The 19,327-nt window shown below is 35.6% G+C and overlaps 1 protein-coding gene across 1 annotated transcript in view; it reads left to right on the top strand.

The window, feature by feature from the left end:
* LAMA2 (laminin subunit alpha 2) overlaps positions 1–19,327 on the top strand; it is a 790,327-nt gene that overhangs the window by 352,109 nt on the left and 418,891 nt on the right. Inside the window, exon 11 of the mRNA XM_078155150.1 lies at positions 16,113–16,253. Within this exon, the coding sequence (XP_078011276.1) occupies positions 16,113–16,253 (141 nt within the window). The remainder of the gene's footprint in view (positions 1–16,112; positions 16,254–19,327) is intronic.

Here is a 19,327-nt window from a genome sequence, read left to right as displayed (position 1 = left end):
CTATTAAATCTATGGTAGGTAACAGTGCCTTTTACACAATCCTTACTTAATAAATACTAGACTGTTTGGAGCCAGGGTGATACAATACACAGATAGTTAGAGACATAACAATTTAAAAAAGAGACAGAAAACACTAACAGTCAGTAGAAGCGTCAAGGAGCTTTTAATCTAATCCAGTGTAAGACTCCAGTCTAATGACTTCAAAGCAACAAGAAAGGTAGAATGATGGATAAATGGATAGATTTTACAAAATCTGAGGCCAGGATTTTGAGAAAGAAAATAAGGCTGACATTCTAATCTCCTAAAATTAAGTGTCACTTCTGTTTTTCTTTACATCTTGTATCTTAGTAGTAGATGAGGTCCTAAGCCTTTCCTAGTCTGCTTCAGTGCCTGTAAAGACTATGTAAAGAAGAAAACAGTTGTAAAATACTGACCATATTCAAGAGTAAGTCTATGATTCTATGAATGAGCAAACTATCTGGAGCCCTAAATTAATAGAATTATACATGTATTCTGACTGAATGGATGCAAGAATTTTTTTCAGGATGTCTCAGAGGTACTCATCCAACAAGGAATCTGGGCTAACAGATGAATAGTAGCTAGTTGCAAACTCCTTAGGAACTCGGGCCGAAGAACAGCAAAGTTAGTGAACAGAACGCTGAATTCAGAGTCATTAAAGACCTGGGTCTAATCCTGGCTCTCTTGCTAGGTGTGCAACCCTGGGCAAGTCACTCAAACTCCTTAGGTTGCCATTGTCTCATTTATGAAATAAAGATAATAATAGCCAGACTACCTACCTCCACAGGGCTGTTGTGAAGGAAAAATGCACTTTGCAAACTTTAAAGTGCCATAGAAAAGTGAGGAATTGCTATTCAATGGGAAGAAAAGACAGTTTTGAGACACTCACAAAGAAAAAAATGATAGCAAATAAGACTTGAAGTGGAGATATGTCTAAAAAAGCCCAGGACTGGAATGTTGTCACCATTAGCAAAACTCTGTGGGAAAGTTCCTCTGGCAATTGCCTGCCTTTTTCTTATCTCAGGCTTACGGGGAGAGTAATTATAAACCTATTCATAAAGATGCCCCCTGCAAAGACACTTGAAGCTCTACACAGACAATTAGAATCCAACAATAAACAGCGATTTAGAAATCATAAAGGAAAATGAAAACCAAATAAATAGCATCTTTAAAAGAGTTGCCCTTCAACTATGTGTAATTTTTTGCTGATGTCAATATAGACTCATAAATTAAATGTGTTTTAACAAAAAAAAAAGCCAAAACAGTTTCCACATGGAACTTAGTAAAATATAGTATAATGAAGAGTATGACTTATAATCTGTATTCTAGAGTATGTAGGTATTTGGTTCAATTTAATGCATAAGTAAGATAAAATCTAAGGCTTTTCAATAAAATACACATACCCTTTGAATGCTGATTAGGCTTTTGAAAATGCAGATAGAAATGTGGTAATCTATGCTATGATACAACAAGCCCTGTAGTTGACAGTAAGATCATATAAATTACAAAATGGTGTTTTTTAAAAGAAAACTTAAAGGTCAAGAAATACAAGTGCGATTGAAAGAATCATTGCAAAAAACCAGAAAATGTTATTGAGGGACAAAGGTGATGGAGACATGAATTTGAAACTGAGCTATCACTATATGGTTGCATATGCAACATTTCAAGGTTATTTGATAGATTTGTGGCTGAGATTTTTGAATACTCATGAGTGTTGAAGATGGATAGGGTTAAGATGAAATGAAACATGTATTCAGGCATATCTGTCTACAGGATCTCATTCCTAAATATGCTTAGAAGCTGAGGGATATTAGGAATGTTGAATTCCTTAAGCAAGCTACCATAATAGTCTAATGAATGCCATAGTTTTCATGAAAGATAAATGTAGCCATGGCTAAATGGCTGTGCCTTTGATTGAGTGAGAAAAAGACTCAATAAATCAATCCAATTCAATCTAATACAACAAACATTTATTAAGGGTTTTCTATGTATCAGGCATGTGTTAGGTCTTAGAGATAAAAAGACAAAATTTTTTAAAAATCCCTTAAGGAGTTTACATTCTATCATATACTCTGTACCTAACACAATCCCTTTCACACAGTTAGTATTTAACAAATAAGGGGCTGGTTGGAACTTATTCTGTATCGATGTTGGAGCTTAAAATTAGAGAGAATAATAGACCACATTTACATAGTTCTTTATAATATGTTTTACTCCCATTCTTATTTGAACCTCATAACCTTGCAAGGGAGTGTGAGCATCATCTTTCCATTTTATAGATTAAGAAACGGATATATACCAAGTTAAATGATTTTCCCCATATCATAGCTAAGTAGCAATGAAGCCAGCACTCGAATTAATGTCCTCTACTTATAAAGCAAGGGCTCTTTACCCTACACTACATAATAATAATAGCTAACACTCATGCTGTGTTTTAAAGAGTGTGGAGTACCTTTACACATATAATATAATAATACACATAATTTGATCCATGCCTGGAATGTACTGCCTTCTCACCTGTTTCATTAAATCTTTAGTTTCTTTCCAAACTTAGCTCAAATGCCACCTTCTCTATGAAGACTTTCTTGATCCCCCGGACTGTTAGTGCATCATCCACCCAAATCACTTTGTGTTTATTTCCTATGTGTCTTGGATATACTTTTGCATATACTACTATAATGTAAGCTTCTTGAGGGCAGTTAACTGTTTAATTTGTGTGTATGTTTGCATCCCTCACTGCCTAGATACTCCTTACTGTTCCTCTCACTTGATACTCCATTTTCCAACTCTGAGTATTTTTACTAGCTGTCCACCATGCCTGGAATGTACTTCCTTCTCATTTTTATCTCTTGGCTTCCCTGACTTCCTTCAAGTTTCAGCTGAAATCCCACTGTCCACGGGAAGCCTTTCCCAGCCTTAGTATTTTCCCTCTCATATTACTACCTCACTTCATTCTGTATATATCTTGTATGTATGTATGTATGTATGGGTTTTTTTTGGGGGGTGTATATATATATATATGTGTGTGTGTGTGTGTGTGTGTGTGTGTGTGTGTGTGTATACACACACGTATGTGTGCATATATGTATATATACATATATACATACACACATACATATTTGTGTATATTTTTATAAATGTTTTATATATATATATATATATATATATATATATATGTGTGTGTGTGTGTGTGTATGTTGCCTCCCCATTAAACTGTGGGCTTTATGAGAGCAATAACTCACAAATGGAAAGTATTTCAGCGAAGCTGCTATGTTGAGTATGTGAAGGGCTCCTGAAGAGATAAATTAGAGATAGACTGTGTCTTGAATGATATGCTAAGAAGTTTATTGTTAATTTAGTAAGCAATGAGGAATTGCCAATTTTTTTTTGAGCATGGGGGTAATACGATCAGACTTGTATGCTAGGAAGACCGTTTTGGCAGTAGTGTAAAGCATGAACAGGTAAGGAAAGTAAAAAGGGCCAATGATGAGGGTTAATTTGTCAGTGATAATAAATTAATACAGATGAGAGACAATAAATACTGAATTATAGTGGTAAAACTTACAGTAAGAAGAGAGGGAATGAAACCATACATTGTAGAAATAGAAAATAAAGAGATTATACACACACATTCACACACAGAGTGAACCAATGAAGGATTTTTATTTTCCTGATTATCCATATTTGTTTTAAGGAATACTTTTTCTCTTTTTTTCCAGTGGGGGGAGAGAAAAAACATTTTAATTATTTTTAATAGAGAGGATGCTCCAGAATATTACATGTGTTTTAAGATAAGGTCAGTGCATCATTAGTTTTGCTTACTTTTTTTTTTTTGCTTTTTTTTTTTTATAAGCGACTGCTTATGGAATGGGGGGGATGATCTGTAAATATTTGCAATGTAAAACAAAAGATTTCAATAAAATAAAATTTAAAAGAATGGATAAGACTGACATCTGATAGAATATTAGGGGTTAGCTAGAGGGAAGATTCAGAGATAACTCAGGTTTCAAGCTTGAACATCTACAATAATAGCGGTGCCATCAACTAAAATGGGAAAAATTGCTTTCCAGAATGGCTGGACCAATTCACAGCTCCACCAACAGTACACTATTGTGCCTTTTATCATGCAGCCCCTCCAATATTTGATATTTTCTTTTTTTATTATTAAATTTGACTTCTGATGGATACGAGGCAGAGCCTGAGTTATTTTAATTTTCATTTCTCTAATTATTAGTGATTTGGAGTAATTTTTTCATATGGATATTGATAGCTTAGATTTCTTCCCTTGAGAATTGTCTGTTCATATTGTTCAGCCATTTATGAATAGGGGAAGGTGTTTTAATTAGTTCCTTAAATATCTTGGAAATAAGTCCTTTATCTAAGAAATTTTTTCCTCAGTTAATTCCCTTCTAATTTTAGCTGCATTAGATTTATTTGTGTAGAAACTTTTTAATTTTATGCAATCAAAATTGTCAGTTTTATCTTCTCTGATCTTCTCTAGCCCCTATTGGTCATGAACCTTATCCCTTATCCATTAATTGAATAGGTCATTTCTTCCTTCCTCCTAAAATTCATTCATGATATCACTCTTTGTCTTTCATGTACCCATTTAAAGCTTAGGGGATGTTAGCCTGTACTTAATTTCTCTTAGATTGCTTTCCAGTTTTCCTAGAAATCTTTTTGTTTTTGTTTTAGGCAATTGGGGTTAAGTGACTTGCCCAGGGTGACACAGCTAGTAAGTGTCAAATGTTTGGTCTGAGTCCGAATTTGAACTCAGGTCCTCCTGACTTCAGGGCCAGTGCTCTATCCACTGCACCACCTAGCTGTCCCAGAAATCTTTGTCAGTTAGTAAATCCTTACTCCAAGACCTGGGATCTTTGAGGACCAAACTCTTCTAACCAAATCTTGATGATGTTTTCATATTCAAAATAAGGCCCCAGAAACTTAGAAAGTTACTTCTAAGCTAGGTCTTTCATACACTTAGCATCTGTGTTATACCTTCTTCAAGTACACCAATTCATGTTGCATGTGAACAAAAAAGGATGATTAAAACAATTTTTAAAAATTGGCTTGCTCCAAATTTTTCCAGAGCCCAAGCAATGCATGACTTACCCTATTTATCAAGGCCATAATGTGGAAAATCTGAAATAACAAAAAAAGACAGCTCACTCCTACAATATACAGATTAATTCAAATATCACTATAGTGTTATATATAGATAGGTAGGATATGTTGAAGTTCATTCCCACATGAAAGCAAAATTCTGGGATAGTAAGTAAAATACTCCTAGGAAATTTATTATTAGATTTGGTACTTGGCTATCTTATTAACAGTGACAGGTACCTATTTTGTAGAACAAACTATGAAGGAAAGCTACAAGGCAATATAGGCCCAACATTTTTGTTGCCTTTATCTCCAAGAGCCTGTTCTGGCAGTGGAATGACAAAATGAAATTTATATAGGATAGCTAATATTTATGCTGAAACCAGTATGAAATAACTAGATGCTTTGCCACCAACAGAAAAAAAATGGACTTGTTTAACATAAAAATCTTAATGAGCTACCAGTTCTTTGATATATAAGTGGTTTGTGGCACTGGCTTGAATTATCATAAAGCATCAATACATCATATATCAAAGTCTTCTATACACAGGTGCAAGATTCCTTGACCAAAGAATCTTATGAACTCTGCCATCCCATCATATTTGATGACTGAGTTCACATGATATTCTATCAGCATAAGACTTGCCTCCTTCTAGGATCCATACTACATTCTCCTCTCCCTTAATACTGCAGTAAAGAAACAAGGCATGCCCAGGTGGATTTATCTCACATTGTAAACCCTGTGTTTGTTCCTGAAGATCCTTCAGCCCTACCATCACTTCTTCCTTGGTCGTTAGAACCTTTGCGTAAAGAGTGCCAAAAGGAAAATCCAATAATGGTCAGATCATACACAGGTAAAGAGGATAAACAAAGTAATTTTTGGCCACAGATGATGTGACCTTGGACTTTTAAAAACTGTTATCGCTTTCATTCATCAAATTGTTAAAAGACCTAAAACTATTGCTTGGTCTTTGGGCATGAGACCTTGCATAGAAACAGAAGAAAATTCTGCTCTGTATCATACCCTTGAGCATCATACGGACCAGATAGATAACATCCTAATTAGCAAAGGGAAATTTGTGCCCTTTAGGATGGAAATGTTGTCTCTATGTCCCCAACTCCCCCAATAACTTTACAGATAGTATCAATTGTATTCAAACACTGGTTATATGATGACCCTAAATAATAAGAAGAATTGTTCAGATGGATAGATAACTGAGTAGGCCTTAGTTAGTTGGAAGATCCAAGGCTTAGGAAGCATCTCTCTGTCTCCAACTATATCATTTCCCCAGTTGTTGGGATTATGCTACCTCTCCTGCCTTCATCTGTGTAATCACCTCCTTTACTCCCTTCATATCAAAAAGAAGTGTGCCCCCATGGTCTTTCACCTTTACAAGGATCAACTGGCTACCGCTAAGGATATTAGATATTCTATACTCTTAGATTGAGAGAAAGGCCATAATAGCTAAGTTTCTTCTCTGTTTTAGAAGCTTAGAAAAGGCAGGGGATATGGAAATCAACAACTTAGAACTTTTAAATTTTTGTTACATTTCTATAGAGATCCATGGGCAAACTAAGTTTTACTGACTTGAAAAAAAAATTATGGAGAAATGTGTTACCATTAAAAAAAAGAATTGCTGTCCCTATTCAGCACAATGGAAAGCACCAGCTTAATTTGCATTGGAATACTTGCTTCTAGATTGTTCAGTGCCAATTTATTCAACCTAGTTGTGAGACTATACGCTGGTTAGTCATACTCCATTTGTATTGGGAAATATATCAATGAGACTTGCTTGCATGTTTATCATCCAGTTCTCCTCTTGTGTAGATGATTAATAAATTCACCGACCAAAATCTGGAAAAGTTAGGTAGAGGGACAAGATGGGGCATGGGATGCTGTATTTAAAGAGCAGAAAACAGGCCACATTGGCTGGATCATAGAATATGACCACAGAATGTGGAAGGGGAACTAATGTACAATGATGCCAAAATGAGAGGTTGAGGCCAAGTTGTGAAGGATTCTGAAATCTAAACAGAGGGTTTCATATGTTTTCCTAGATGCAATAAAGAGCCACTGGGATCTATTGACATGGTCAGATCTATGCTTAAGGAAAATCATTTTAGCAGCAATGTGGATGCACTAGAGTGAGGAGAGATGAGGCAGAGAGAACAGTTAGGAGGCTGTTACAATAGTCTAGATGAGGATATGAACTAGGGTGCTGGTTGTATAAGAAGAGAGAATGGGGCAGGTGCTGGAGATGTGAAAATAGAAAAGGAAATATTTAGTGAAGAGAGTGTTCTATTTTGGACATGTTGGCAACATTATACAGTGCAAAAAAGCACTGGATTTGGATAGAGGGGACCTAGATTCAAGTCCCAATTCTTCCACTTACTGCTTAGGTGATCTTGGTCACCAGTTTCCTCACTGAAAAATGAAGACATTGCTTTAGATATCTTCTGAGGTTCCTTTTAACTACAAATCTCTGAAACTATGAAATTATGAGATACCTCTGGGACGTCTGGTTTTAAGTGTCAAATAATCAGTTGATGATTTTTGACTAAAATGCAAGAGACTGGAGGCTGGATGTATAGATTTGTAAGTCATTTCCTTAGAGATAATAATTAAACCCATGAGAACTTATGAGATCACCAAGAGAGTTTATAGGGAGGAAGGAGGAACCAGGATAGAGCTTTAAAAAGCACCCACAATTAAGAGGTACAGTATGGATGATGAGCCCTTAAAGGATGCTAAGACTGAGCAGACAAGTAAGAGGGGAAATTGGAAAGTCCCACATGTTTTGATTCAATTAAATCAGCACTTATTAAGCATTTACTATGTGTAAGGAACAATGTTACTCTGGGTCTTCAAAATACAAAGACATAATCCAAATAGTTCCTGTCCTCAAAGGGTTTACATTCTACTAGGAGAAACTTACATTCTACTGGGGGAATCCTCTAATTCACCATTTCTTTATTTTTTAAAACATGTGTTTACTGTGATTATTCCAAACCCTTTCCAAACTACCTAGGCCTCCAAAACACCTTTTTCTTTCAACTCATGACCTCACCTCGTATTATATAAGAAGATTGAGTTCATCCAGTATGAACTTACTATTTGCCTTTCCACTACCCATTAAAATCTTTAGAAAGAAAGTCTTTACTCATTCTCTCTTCTTTTATTCTGGTCTCATATAATGAGTTAATCCTACTTAACAATGCAAATCTTTCATTTTCCACCTCTAGCTTTGGATACAATAATCAAACAATACTATCTTTTCTGGAAAGGACATGACAATAGAACTTAGCACAGTATCCAAATATAGTGTTTTATAAATTCTCATTCATTCATTGTGCCCTTAATTCCATCCTGTCCAGTATCTTGCTAGATCATACTTTATTGAAAAAGGTGACAATAAATAGACTTCTCTCTCTCTCTCTCTCTTTATTTCTCTCTCTCTCTCTCTCTCTCTCTCTCTCTCTCTCTCTCTCTCTCTCTCTCTCTCTCTCTCTCTTTCTCTCTCTCTCTCTCTCTCTCTCTCTCTCCTCTCTCTCCCTCTCTCTCCCTCTCCTTCCCTCCCTCATCTTCCATGTCACTCTCTCTACTGATTACTTTTCCCATCTACCTACAAATGTACTCATCTTGCTTATATCCTAAAAAGCCTCTGCTTCACCTTCAAAATTCCATAAATCATGTTCCCATTTTCTTCCTCTCTTTCATTGTCAGAATTCTAGAAAGAGTAGTAGAAGACACTTTTAATCTCCACTTCTTCACCACCCACTCATAAGTCAACTTCTTGAAATACGGCTTTCAACCTACTGAAACCATTCCCACTCCAAAGGACCAATATTCTCTCAATTCATATATCCAGTGACTTCATTGCATCTTTTTATCTTCTTCAGCCTATCCACAGAAAGGCTTTCCCCCACTGCAGTCATTGCTCCACAGAGCTGCCAAAGTGATTTTGGGATCTGATCCATGGAACTTCTCCTATTTAGTTAACTACAGTGGCTCCATATGCATTTAGAAAAAATATATAGAATTCTCTGTTTAGTTTTTTAAATCCTTCACACTTTGGCCCCAACCTGTCTTTCTGACTCCATGATATATTATTCCCTTCCCAGACTTGGTAATCCAGCCAAACTGGCCTTAAGTTAGAAGGCTAACTCATTCTCTGAAATGAAAAGGAAAAAAAGAGAATCTAGCAAAAACCTTCTTTTGAGAAACATTTAAGGTGTGGAGGAGGGGGGGGAAAGGAGAGCTTATTTGTCATGGCCTCAATCTTTTTTTTTTAATAAAGTAGGAGGTGAGAGGTCATTTACCTGAATGAGAAAGGGACAGTGATAAAGTTAACGGTTTGGGGAGAGGCTTGGAGTAAAAGAGTCCAGCTCTCTATTTCTCATATTCTTCCTCTTCTGACTATTCTTTCTGCTATTAGCCTGTAGACATGACTCCTTTTGGTAACCCTTCCTACCTCTTTGACCTTTCATTCCTGATCATCTTACTGATTCCTCTTCCTTATCCTACCCCCCTAGTATGGATTTCTCACAGAGTTCTTGTCTTTTTTTTTCTTTCTTTTGGTGATCTCACCCACTCCTATGAATTCAATTATCATCTCTTTTTGCTGACAAACATATTAGAATGTAAGCCCCTTGAAGTCAGACTACAGTGCTCAGCACATAGTTATATCTAATGATGCTTGTTGATGGATTGATTGAAAATTGATAAGGTAGTCCTTTTAGAAAGGACCAATTTTACATACAAATATACACAATATGTAAATACAGAAATGCATGCATCCATGTGTGTTCATGCACATATGTCCAAACATGCATATGTATGTATATATGTATATATATATGCATGTGTGTGTGTGTATAATATGTATGAAAATCTGGACTGAAACCAAGCTCCAAGTGTGTATTCAGATGGCATACATGCAAACACATTCTCCAGGTTTTTTTAATTGTATTAACTGGAGTTGCCTGAGTTTACATAATAAGCACCATAACCACTTAAAAAATTTCCATTAGATGGTGAACTCTTGATGAGTAAGAATTTAATGATCTTCCATTTACTTTTTATCCTGACTCCATACTAACTAGTATAGTGTCCTGCATATAGTAGGTAGTCAATAAGTACTAACTGACTGACAGATCACCCTCTTGGGTGATCTTTGTGATTCAATAGAAAGGTGCAAGGAATGAAAAGCCAAGGAAAAAATCAATAATCAACTACAAGTACACCTCAAAGAAAGCATGACTGAAAAATTCCTCTAACAATTACAGCAGGAAAGAGCTTGGAAATCACTGGAGATACCCTGGTGGCTTTATCAATGTAAGCCCCAGTTGGGCAACAATTACAGTTAAACATGTACCTCAGAAACATTTTCTAATTTACAGGAGGGCAATTTCATAATAAAGAAAACAGAGAAACTATTGTGGTTGTTTATTTCCTCTAGAGAGCAACTAGTCTGAGAAAATAATAGGGGAAAACGAAACTTGGTGTCAGGTCATATGGCACCTGACTTCAAGAAATTAAGAAAAACAGAATTCAGGGTGACCTCTCTCACTTACCTTTGTAAGAAGAGAAGAGTATTTAAGGAAAGGATGGGATAACCAAAATAAAATAGAAATAATGTGATGTCATGGAAAGTCTGAAAGCCGGTCACTTTACTGTATTGTTCATCGATTAAAATAGGTCTGGAATTAGATAAATTGATTACATTCTGTAAACTAATCATCTATAAAATGAAATAATGGGATATTTCTTAAAACTCCATTTATAAGTAGCATTTCAGTTTAACTCAAAAATTCTATTTTATAGACAAGGAAGCTAAGGATAAATGGTTCATAGTTTTACTTTTAGCAAGTGTCAGATCCAGCAGGAGGCTTCAAATCATCAAATTAAACAAGGAACTAAAATGTATTTTATCATAGAATTATATTATCCTAAGCTTTAGAACTGAAAGATTGCTTAGATATTTGGGAAGAGGGGGAGCCAACACCTTCATTTTAAAGAGAAGGAAACTATTGCCCAAGGTCTCTTGGTAAAGTGTATTTGTCATATAAATTTCCAAGTAAGTAGTAGAATCATAATTCAAACTAGGGCTTCTGTCTACAATTCAAGTGCTTTTTACATAAAGAAAGAAGGATAATTCATTTGTATTTATCTAACCATTTTAATGATCATCTCAGGGAGTAGAAACAATTCTAAGGAATTGTGTGTATTTATAATACACATGTATTATACATATATGTACGTCTATATACACAGATATCTATAAATATATATGTATATATATACACACTATATGTGTGCACATACATATATAAATACACACAAATAGAGAGACACACCTATACTTTTTGGTCTGGTTCTGTGATTTTATTGGATTTTGTTGGTTTGGATATGTCCTATTAAGGAAATTCTGTCTTCCAATGAAGATTTGCAACTTTTGATCTTAGAGAATTTCTTTGGACAGTAAATGGTCAAGTGACAGAGAAAGATACTTGTGTGTATGTGTGTGTGTGTGTGTGTGTGTGTGTGTGTGTGTGTGAGAGAGAGAGAGAGAGAGAGAGAGAGAGAGAGAGAGAGAGAGAGAGAGAGGTATATACATTTGTATAAATGTATGCATATATTATATATATGTGTGTGTGTTTATATGTATGTATGTTGGACCTGTGATTTCATTAGTATATGGATCTCCTAGATGAGGAAACTTCTACCATTGCATGTTGCTACTTCTTGGTAACTTGTCTTGCAGAATTATTTTTAGTACAATGAGTGATTAAATGACTTGCCCAGATCTTCTCAGTTCTGTGATCTCTCTCTCTCTCTCTCTCTCTCTCTCTCTCTCTCTCTCTCTCTCTCTCTCTCTCTCTCTCTCTCTCTCTCTCTCTCTCTCTCTCTCTCACTCTGTCACACACACACATATCTATACAATTGCATTACATTTTTGTATATATGTGTATATAGAGCAGAAGTATAATATAAAGGAATATTAATCCTCAGAATGGAAGTCTCAAATATTCTCAGCATTACCATTTTTATAAGATTCATTATGAAAATTTTCTCCCACACTATAATTGGAAAGTCTCTCTAATGGGTTCTAAACAAAGATTAATGATAGAAATTAGCTTATTGAATTAAGAGAAGATGCCCTGTAGAAATGTTTGGGGGAGAAAAAAAAAGATAGGTTAGAGCCAATCTTGTAGAACATCTTTATTGGTAAGGTGTATTTGTCATATAAATTTCCAAGGCTTTTGAAGTTTATTAAGGATAAAGCAGAATTAAATCTGAGTGGGAAATGTCAGCAGTGAATAAAATAACATTCATTTTGGTCAGTACAGACGAATATCATCATCATCAAATATTTAGGACCACTTACATTTGAAGGAGTGCATTAAAAGCTGAGGGACTTACCATGATAGCACAACCTGAAATCTTTCAGAGAGCTTGAAATAAAACCACATAAAGAAGAAATAAAATGAATAGAAAGTTTATACTGTTTGAGAGTTTTACTTATTTTTGTCTTAATAATAAAAACGTTTAGGGATTCTCAAGTCAAGGAAGTGAATGGTACTTTAATGGCCTCTCTTGGTTGCCTTCTTTATTATCTGAGGCTCAGGGGACATTGGGCCTTTTTCCTTTTCTTTCACAGCATCACAATGTAGGTGCCTAATGGTAGATGACCAGCCTACAACCTTTACCTTGAGGAGGACCAGAAATCTCTGGTGGTCAAAAAACCCTTGGTCTCATCACCATCTTATTCAGATTAGACAACAAAAATATAGGGAATGGAAAAGTTAGCAGAGAACAGTGGTCTTTAAAGAGATCTTCGACATATGGTATGAATTGGCAATGTTTAACAAGGCAAATTTACACTGTTTAAGTGACTCATCCATAAAGAAGATTACATATTCTCGCCAAAGTAGTTCAGATAGTTGTGGAGATATTAGTATCAAGAGAAAGTATTCTTTAAAAAGATCTGTCAATTGAGGGCTTGAATTAGGCTGACTCTAGATAAATGAATGGAAGAGAAATTTCAAAAAACAATTACCTAGGAGTCTATAAGACCTGTTAGTGACCCAGACCCACACCACAAAGGAGCTCTTTCTACTACTACTTTTCCTCTTGACTTTATGAATTTAGAAGTAAGGGTACTGAGAGATTTCCAGAAGAATAGTTTAGAATATTTTCAATCAATCAACAAGTCTGCATTAAGTACCTACTATGTGCCACGCCCCATGCTTAGCATTGGGGTTATAAATATGAAATAATGAGGATGAAACAATCTCTTCAGGGATTAGTTATAGAAATGATAACCTATAAATTGGACTCTTTATAGAGCTGTAAATAAAAGACAACAGTACCTTACTGGATCTGAAAGAAGATGTCCTTTGGAATAAGGTGGATTCCAGAGAGTGAGGCCAAGGGATTAACTGAATTACTTTATAAAATTGTATATGTTCTGTGTAAAATATCTCAGGATATAATAACAATATATTATAGAAAGGACAGAAGCAGATTTTTCCTGAGGGCCTGCATCAAAGTCTTGATTGTTCTAGTGATAGGAATTATTTATAAATTGTATAGGAAACATATACTTGGTTAAACTTGTTGTTAAGGTTGGATATAACATCATTAATACCAGCAATAAAAGGAGTTCTGTCCATTGTTGAGTTGTAATTATTCTGGTACGTAGAACAAGAAGGGGATGGAGAAATGACAGATGTAAATGGCATAAAGAGAAATTGTAATTTTTTGATCTTAGTCTGAATTTCAGGAAAGGGGTATTGGAAGCTTTCAAATTGGAGAAAATGAAAAGTAGAGTACACCAAGCACTCAGGAACATAGTGTACCAAACAGCCACACAGCCCTGACAAAAGGAGAGATTAAATTATCTAATAGTTACGTTCCGTCTCTACTTCCTGTGTGCTCTCAGAACAAGCTTTCCCCTTCAGTGCACTGGGAAATTATTTATTAATGTAGGTTTGAAAATATCCTAATTTGCTTTACTGAATTGTACTATGCTGAAGGAACTGAAACTTAGAGTAACTAATAAACATTTGAATGATAATACTTCATATTCCATATGGATCCTAGGTTACTGAAAGCTTAATCACTGAAAATAGTACTAGGGATTACTTCATATTTGGGCAACTCATTGAGCTGGTAGCTGCTTTCAGCAAGTTCTTTTCACTACTGCTTAATTTAAGAATTTGTTGTAGAAATTCAGTCTGAAAATTATAGAACAGTAACTGGATAATGCATTTTTTCTCTTTGTTAGTGTCATTTTGATCAGCTCAGGGTCTCCTTTTCTCCCATTTTATTTCTTATCTAGTTTTTCTCCTCTTTTATTTCTTTTTTTAAATATAACTTTTTTTCTGTCTTTTTGTTCTGTAGCTTCACATGAGTATGTATTTTTGAGCCTCTATTCTGTGCGTGCTAATATACTAGGCCAGACAAGGCCTAAATCTACTGGCCTATTTTCCTATATCTACAAAACTGTGTTTATTTCCATGTAGATATATCAGGGCTGACTCTTCCCTGCCATGCATAGTAGGATTGTATATTTAGATATTTGGATGTCCTCTAGGCCAGTCTTCTCATTTTTTAGATGAAGACACTGAGGCCTAAAAGTTTACACACTCAGTAGAAGAGCTTCAGTTCAGTTAGAACACAGGCCCTTTGAATCCAGATCCTGTACTTTTTATGGTCCACCATGTTGGTTCCTTATTATATTACTGGGTCCAGGATTAATGAGAATATGTAGACAACATTTTGGAGAATACCTATTGGGTGAAAACCATGCTCCCTTTAAGCCACTGCATTAATCAGAAGAGATAATGTGTGCAAAGTTCTTTGCAAACCACAAAGCGCTATATAAATGTCAAGTATTTTTATCATGATAAAGATCTGTTGATTGATTATCTTCACAACCATAATTACTACTAGATGATAAATGTCACCAATGTGTGAAATAAACTTATAGAAGATAGATTGACATTGGGAAGCCACAATGAGCAGAGAAAAATTCTTTCTTCAATTGAGTTTGGATGCAAAACCACCATTACAGCTTTCTTATTATGCATTATCCTTATACATTTATTTTGCTCTCTACCTCTAACAGGTTTTTACCTTTGGTCTTTCTGAATTGAAATACTTGGTTTCATGCATTCATTTAATAATTTGGAGGACATCTTTATTTCTTCTGTGTGTGTGTGTGTGTGTGTGTGTGTGAGAGAGAGAGAGAGAGAGAGAGAGAGAGAGAGAGAGAGAGAGAGAGAGACAGAGACAGAGACAGAGACAGAGAGAGAAATAAAGAGAGAGAAAGAGAGAGAGAGACAGAGAGACAGAGAGAGAAATAAAGAGAGAGAAAGAGAGAGAGAGAAAGAGAGAGAGAGAGACAGAGACAGAGAGAGAAATAAAGACAGAGAAAGAGAGAGAGAGACAGAGAGAAGAGAGAGAGAGAGAGAGAGAGAGAGAGAGAGAGAGACAGACAGACAGACAGACAGAGACAGAGAGACAGAGACAGAGAGAGACAGAGACAGAGAGAGAAAGAGAACACTGAGAAGCTACATCTGGGTTTATGTAGTGTTCTTTATTCAGTGTTTCCAAGCCCAATACCAATTAGAACTTAATGAAGGTTGTTCGATGATTAATTGTATGTCTGTCAGGCCATGTGTTATTAATTGTCTAAAGAGTTTGCTAAATGTTTTAGTCCATATTTTGATGATGTGAGAGACCCAAATTGGGATTTCCTACAGTAGATGCAAATCCAGAATGTAACAAGGTTCCAATTATTTTTCCGTACAATACTTTAAAGTAGGTAGCTCAAAGCACTTTCCCATATACGTTGTTGGAAAGATCAAAATGAGAATATGCTGCAGATATAGTAGAGTTAGTTGGGAAAAAAAGGAACAGTAAATATATTTCTCCTTGTGAATAGACCTATAAAAGACTTGGTAACACACACCTGTGTTTACAGGAAAATGTCGAAGGCAGAGACTGCAGTCGCTGCAAAGTGGGCTTCTTCAATTTACAAGAGAATAATCACAAGGGCTGTGAGGAATGTTTCTGCTCAGGAGTGTCAGATAGATGTCAAAGCTCCCGCTGGACCTATAGCAACGTAAGTAGCAGCTTCTCCATTAGGTTATTGTTCTTTTGTAAAAATCTTCAAGCAATTTTCTCTACATGTATCTTCTTCTGGAAGAAGAAGAAATTGGATTTTCTTTCAAATGGTAGTTGATGCTATTTGTGAATCTTTGATTGGAACCTTTTGAGTCTATTTCACAAACAATGTGACAAATATCCTAGCACTTGGTTCTGGAGAGAATGGAATCTCTTGGAACAAGCTGGCATGAAGCCCTCAGGGAGTGATGTGATTGATGTCAGCTGAAGCATTAGCAGAATTGAAGTCTGTTCGACCCAAAGGCAACATGGTTCAATTGAGAGAGCATTAGCTAGCTATATAGAACATTCTGTTCTGTAATTCACTGCTAATTTCAGTGTTCTTGATAAGAAAAACTTTCTTTACATAATGTTTGCTAACAATTCCTTCTCAGTTAAAATTTGAATGTGTATTTGGTATTTAGCTTAGGGTATATTACACTAAATTTAGAAGCCAGACATTGTTGTCTATGCTATTTAGCCATTATTAAAAAAAAAATAATGAGACTCTCTTATGCTAACATACATGTGTCTTTTAAAGTGATACAGTACTATAAATTATGGTGTAGCCCCAGGGGTCTCTTCTGACATGGGCCTCTGAAAACCTATCATGTCCAAGGCAAATTTTGTGTCAATTTGAACCTAAAAACATAGCTCACAAGTACCAGCTAGGTGATTTGAATACTAGTTCAAAGCAAAAACTATTTAATGCAACAAATAATAAAATGACATGGAAAGTTTACTCTGTAGGCACAGGAGTTCACTTTCCCCAAAATTTCCACAGTGCTACTAGGGACACTCATATTCTTAGAACACTGTACCAAAGAGAACTTGCCACTCTCATTGCTGCTGGCTACTTCTCCTATAGACCTGTTGAGCTTTCTGGCTGGTCAGGTAATATCTTTTGGCGGTAGGCTGCAGAACTGTTGCTTCTCTGCATCTCTGTCATGCCTGGTCCTCCACAGCTAGGCTGCCACCCGTGGGTCCTCTGCTTCTCTTTGCTGCCACCTACTGGTGTTTCACTGAATTCCTACGACTATGTGGCTTTCCCATATAGGAGGAGTTTTCTGCAAATTGAACTTCTTCAGTTCTTCTGTGATTCAGACTTTAAAACAATAGCTTACTGGCCAGAGAGCAGGAAGCCTCCAAATGTAGGCTCTATTTGTCTTTTGAGCTTCTTTGACTATGCCTAAGCAGCTACTCTCTGAAGCCAGTTGACTGGTTGACTTTGAGAAAATCTCTTTCAATCCTTTGTTTACTCCCATGATACCAAGCGTAGTCAAATCGGATCACCTCAGTAGCAAAACTAAAGGGAACTGGGCAGAGTTGATGACTTCTGTGCTATTTCCCTTCCAGTAACAAAGTAGCTGACTTCCCTACAATTATAGAAGAGAAGTGATAATATTTCTTAAGTTTCTGGCATATAATAAACAATGCAAAGGGAACAATTTAGATGTCAGCTCTGAATAACAGCTAGGTCTTTGTACCTTATTTTCTAACCTTTACCTTAGGAATAATTTATAGTTCTGTTCTTTGATGGGAACATGATTTTATGTATCCATCAAAGTAAGATATAATAGAAGCAACACAGGATAGTGAATAAGTAGAGAGCTGGACTCAAGACCTGAGTACCTCACTTAATAGCTTTGTGACTCTGGAGAAGTCACTTAACCACTCTGACCCTCAGTTTCCTCATTTGTAAACTTGGGGTGATGATAACACTCATTTCACAGAGTTGTTATGAGGATAAAGTGAGATAATGTGTGTAAAATACTTTGCAATCCTCAGAATGATACATGGATGCTAATTGGTAGTGATCATCATAATAGTCATGATCAGAATAATAATTCCATGTGATACCATTCCTACTGTATTCTATGATGGAGGTAATACCGCCACCACCAATATGGACACTCTCTGTGCTTAAAAAAAGTCGAATATTTACCAGGTTCTCTCATCCTATTTCTTATCATTGTCTTTCCAAAAATCCTTTATAGAGGATTGACCTATTACACCATAGGCCTTCCCCTAGTTCTTTTAATATTTTGGAGACACTAATGTAACATTCAAACTGTCTCTTATCTATCATTCTTGCTGTATGCCTCACCTCCTTTTCTGGTCATCTGCATTCTTGATAATGTCTTTACCCTATTTCTCAATACAGTCCCTTATTAGAAACAGTTACTAATAATGGACTATTATTTTATAATAATTCTATTTATTATAAGCATAACTATATTATATTTACCATAAGTATATGTAATGCTTACACATTATGCTTACGGCTTACTTATACCCACTCTTCATCTTTATATTGCCTTTAAGATAACTTGAAATTTTAATTCTTTCAAGATCACAGTGTTCTATGATGTAATGAGATAGAATCCATACATCAGAAATGTAACAACAGCATTATTAATAATGATAATTACAATAATAACTGTAATTTCTATAGCACCTAGTGCATGCCAAGCTCTGTGCTAAGCACTTTATAAATATCTCATAGCACTGTGAGATTTTCAAAAATTTTCTTTACTTCCTTTATTTCATTTGGTCCTAAAAACAATCTTGTGAAATAGGGCAGTATTAGTAGTAAAATCTAAGATCCTTTAAGTCAGGGATTATTTCAAGTTTATTTGTATTCCCTAGATTTTAATTCCCTAGAATTAATGATTGCTAGTTGACAAATTTTTAAAAATATTTTCCATACATACACACACACATACACACACACATACACACACACACACACACACACCACACACACACACACACACACACACACACATATATATATATATATATATATATATATATATATATATATAATTCGCAATTCAGAATCAAAGAGGCAGTTACCTGTTTCAGTGGCTAGAGCACTGGACTTGGAGTCAGAAAGACCAGAGTTCAAATCTCACTTCAGATACTTAGTAACTCTGTGACCCTGGATCAGTCACTAAACCTTTCTCTGCCTCAGTTTCCTCATTTTTAAAATGGGAGTAAAAGTAGCATTTGCCCTCTAAGGTTATTGTG

Source organism: Phascolarctos cinereus, unplaced genomic scaffold (genome assembly GCF_003287225.1).
Source record: "Phascolarctos cinereus isolate Bilbo 61053 unplaced genomic scaffold, phaCin_HiC Scaffold_5;HRSCAF=322, whole genome shotgun sequence".
NCBI classification, from domain to species: domain Eukaryota; kingdom Metazoa; phylum Chordata; class Mammalia; order Diprotodontia; family Phascolarctidae; genus Phascolarctos; species Phascolarctos cinereus.
This window is presented reverse-complemented; position numbering and strand designations above follow the sequence as displayed.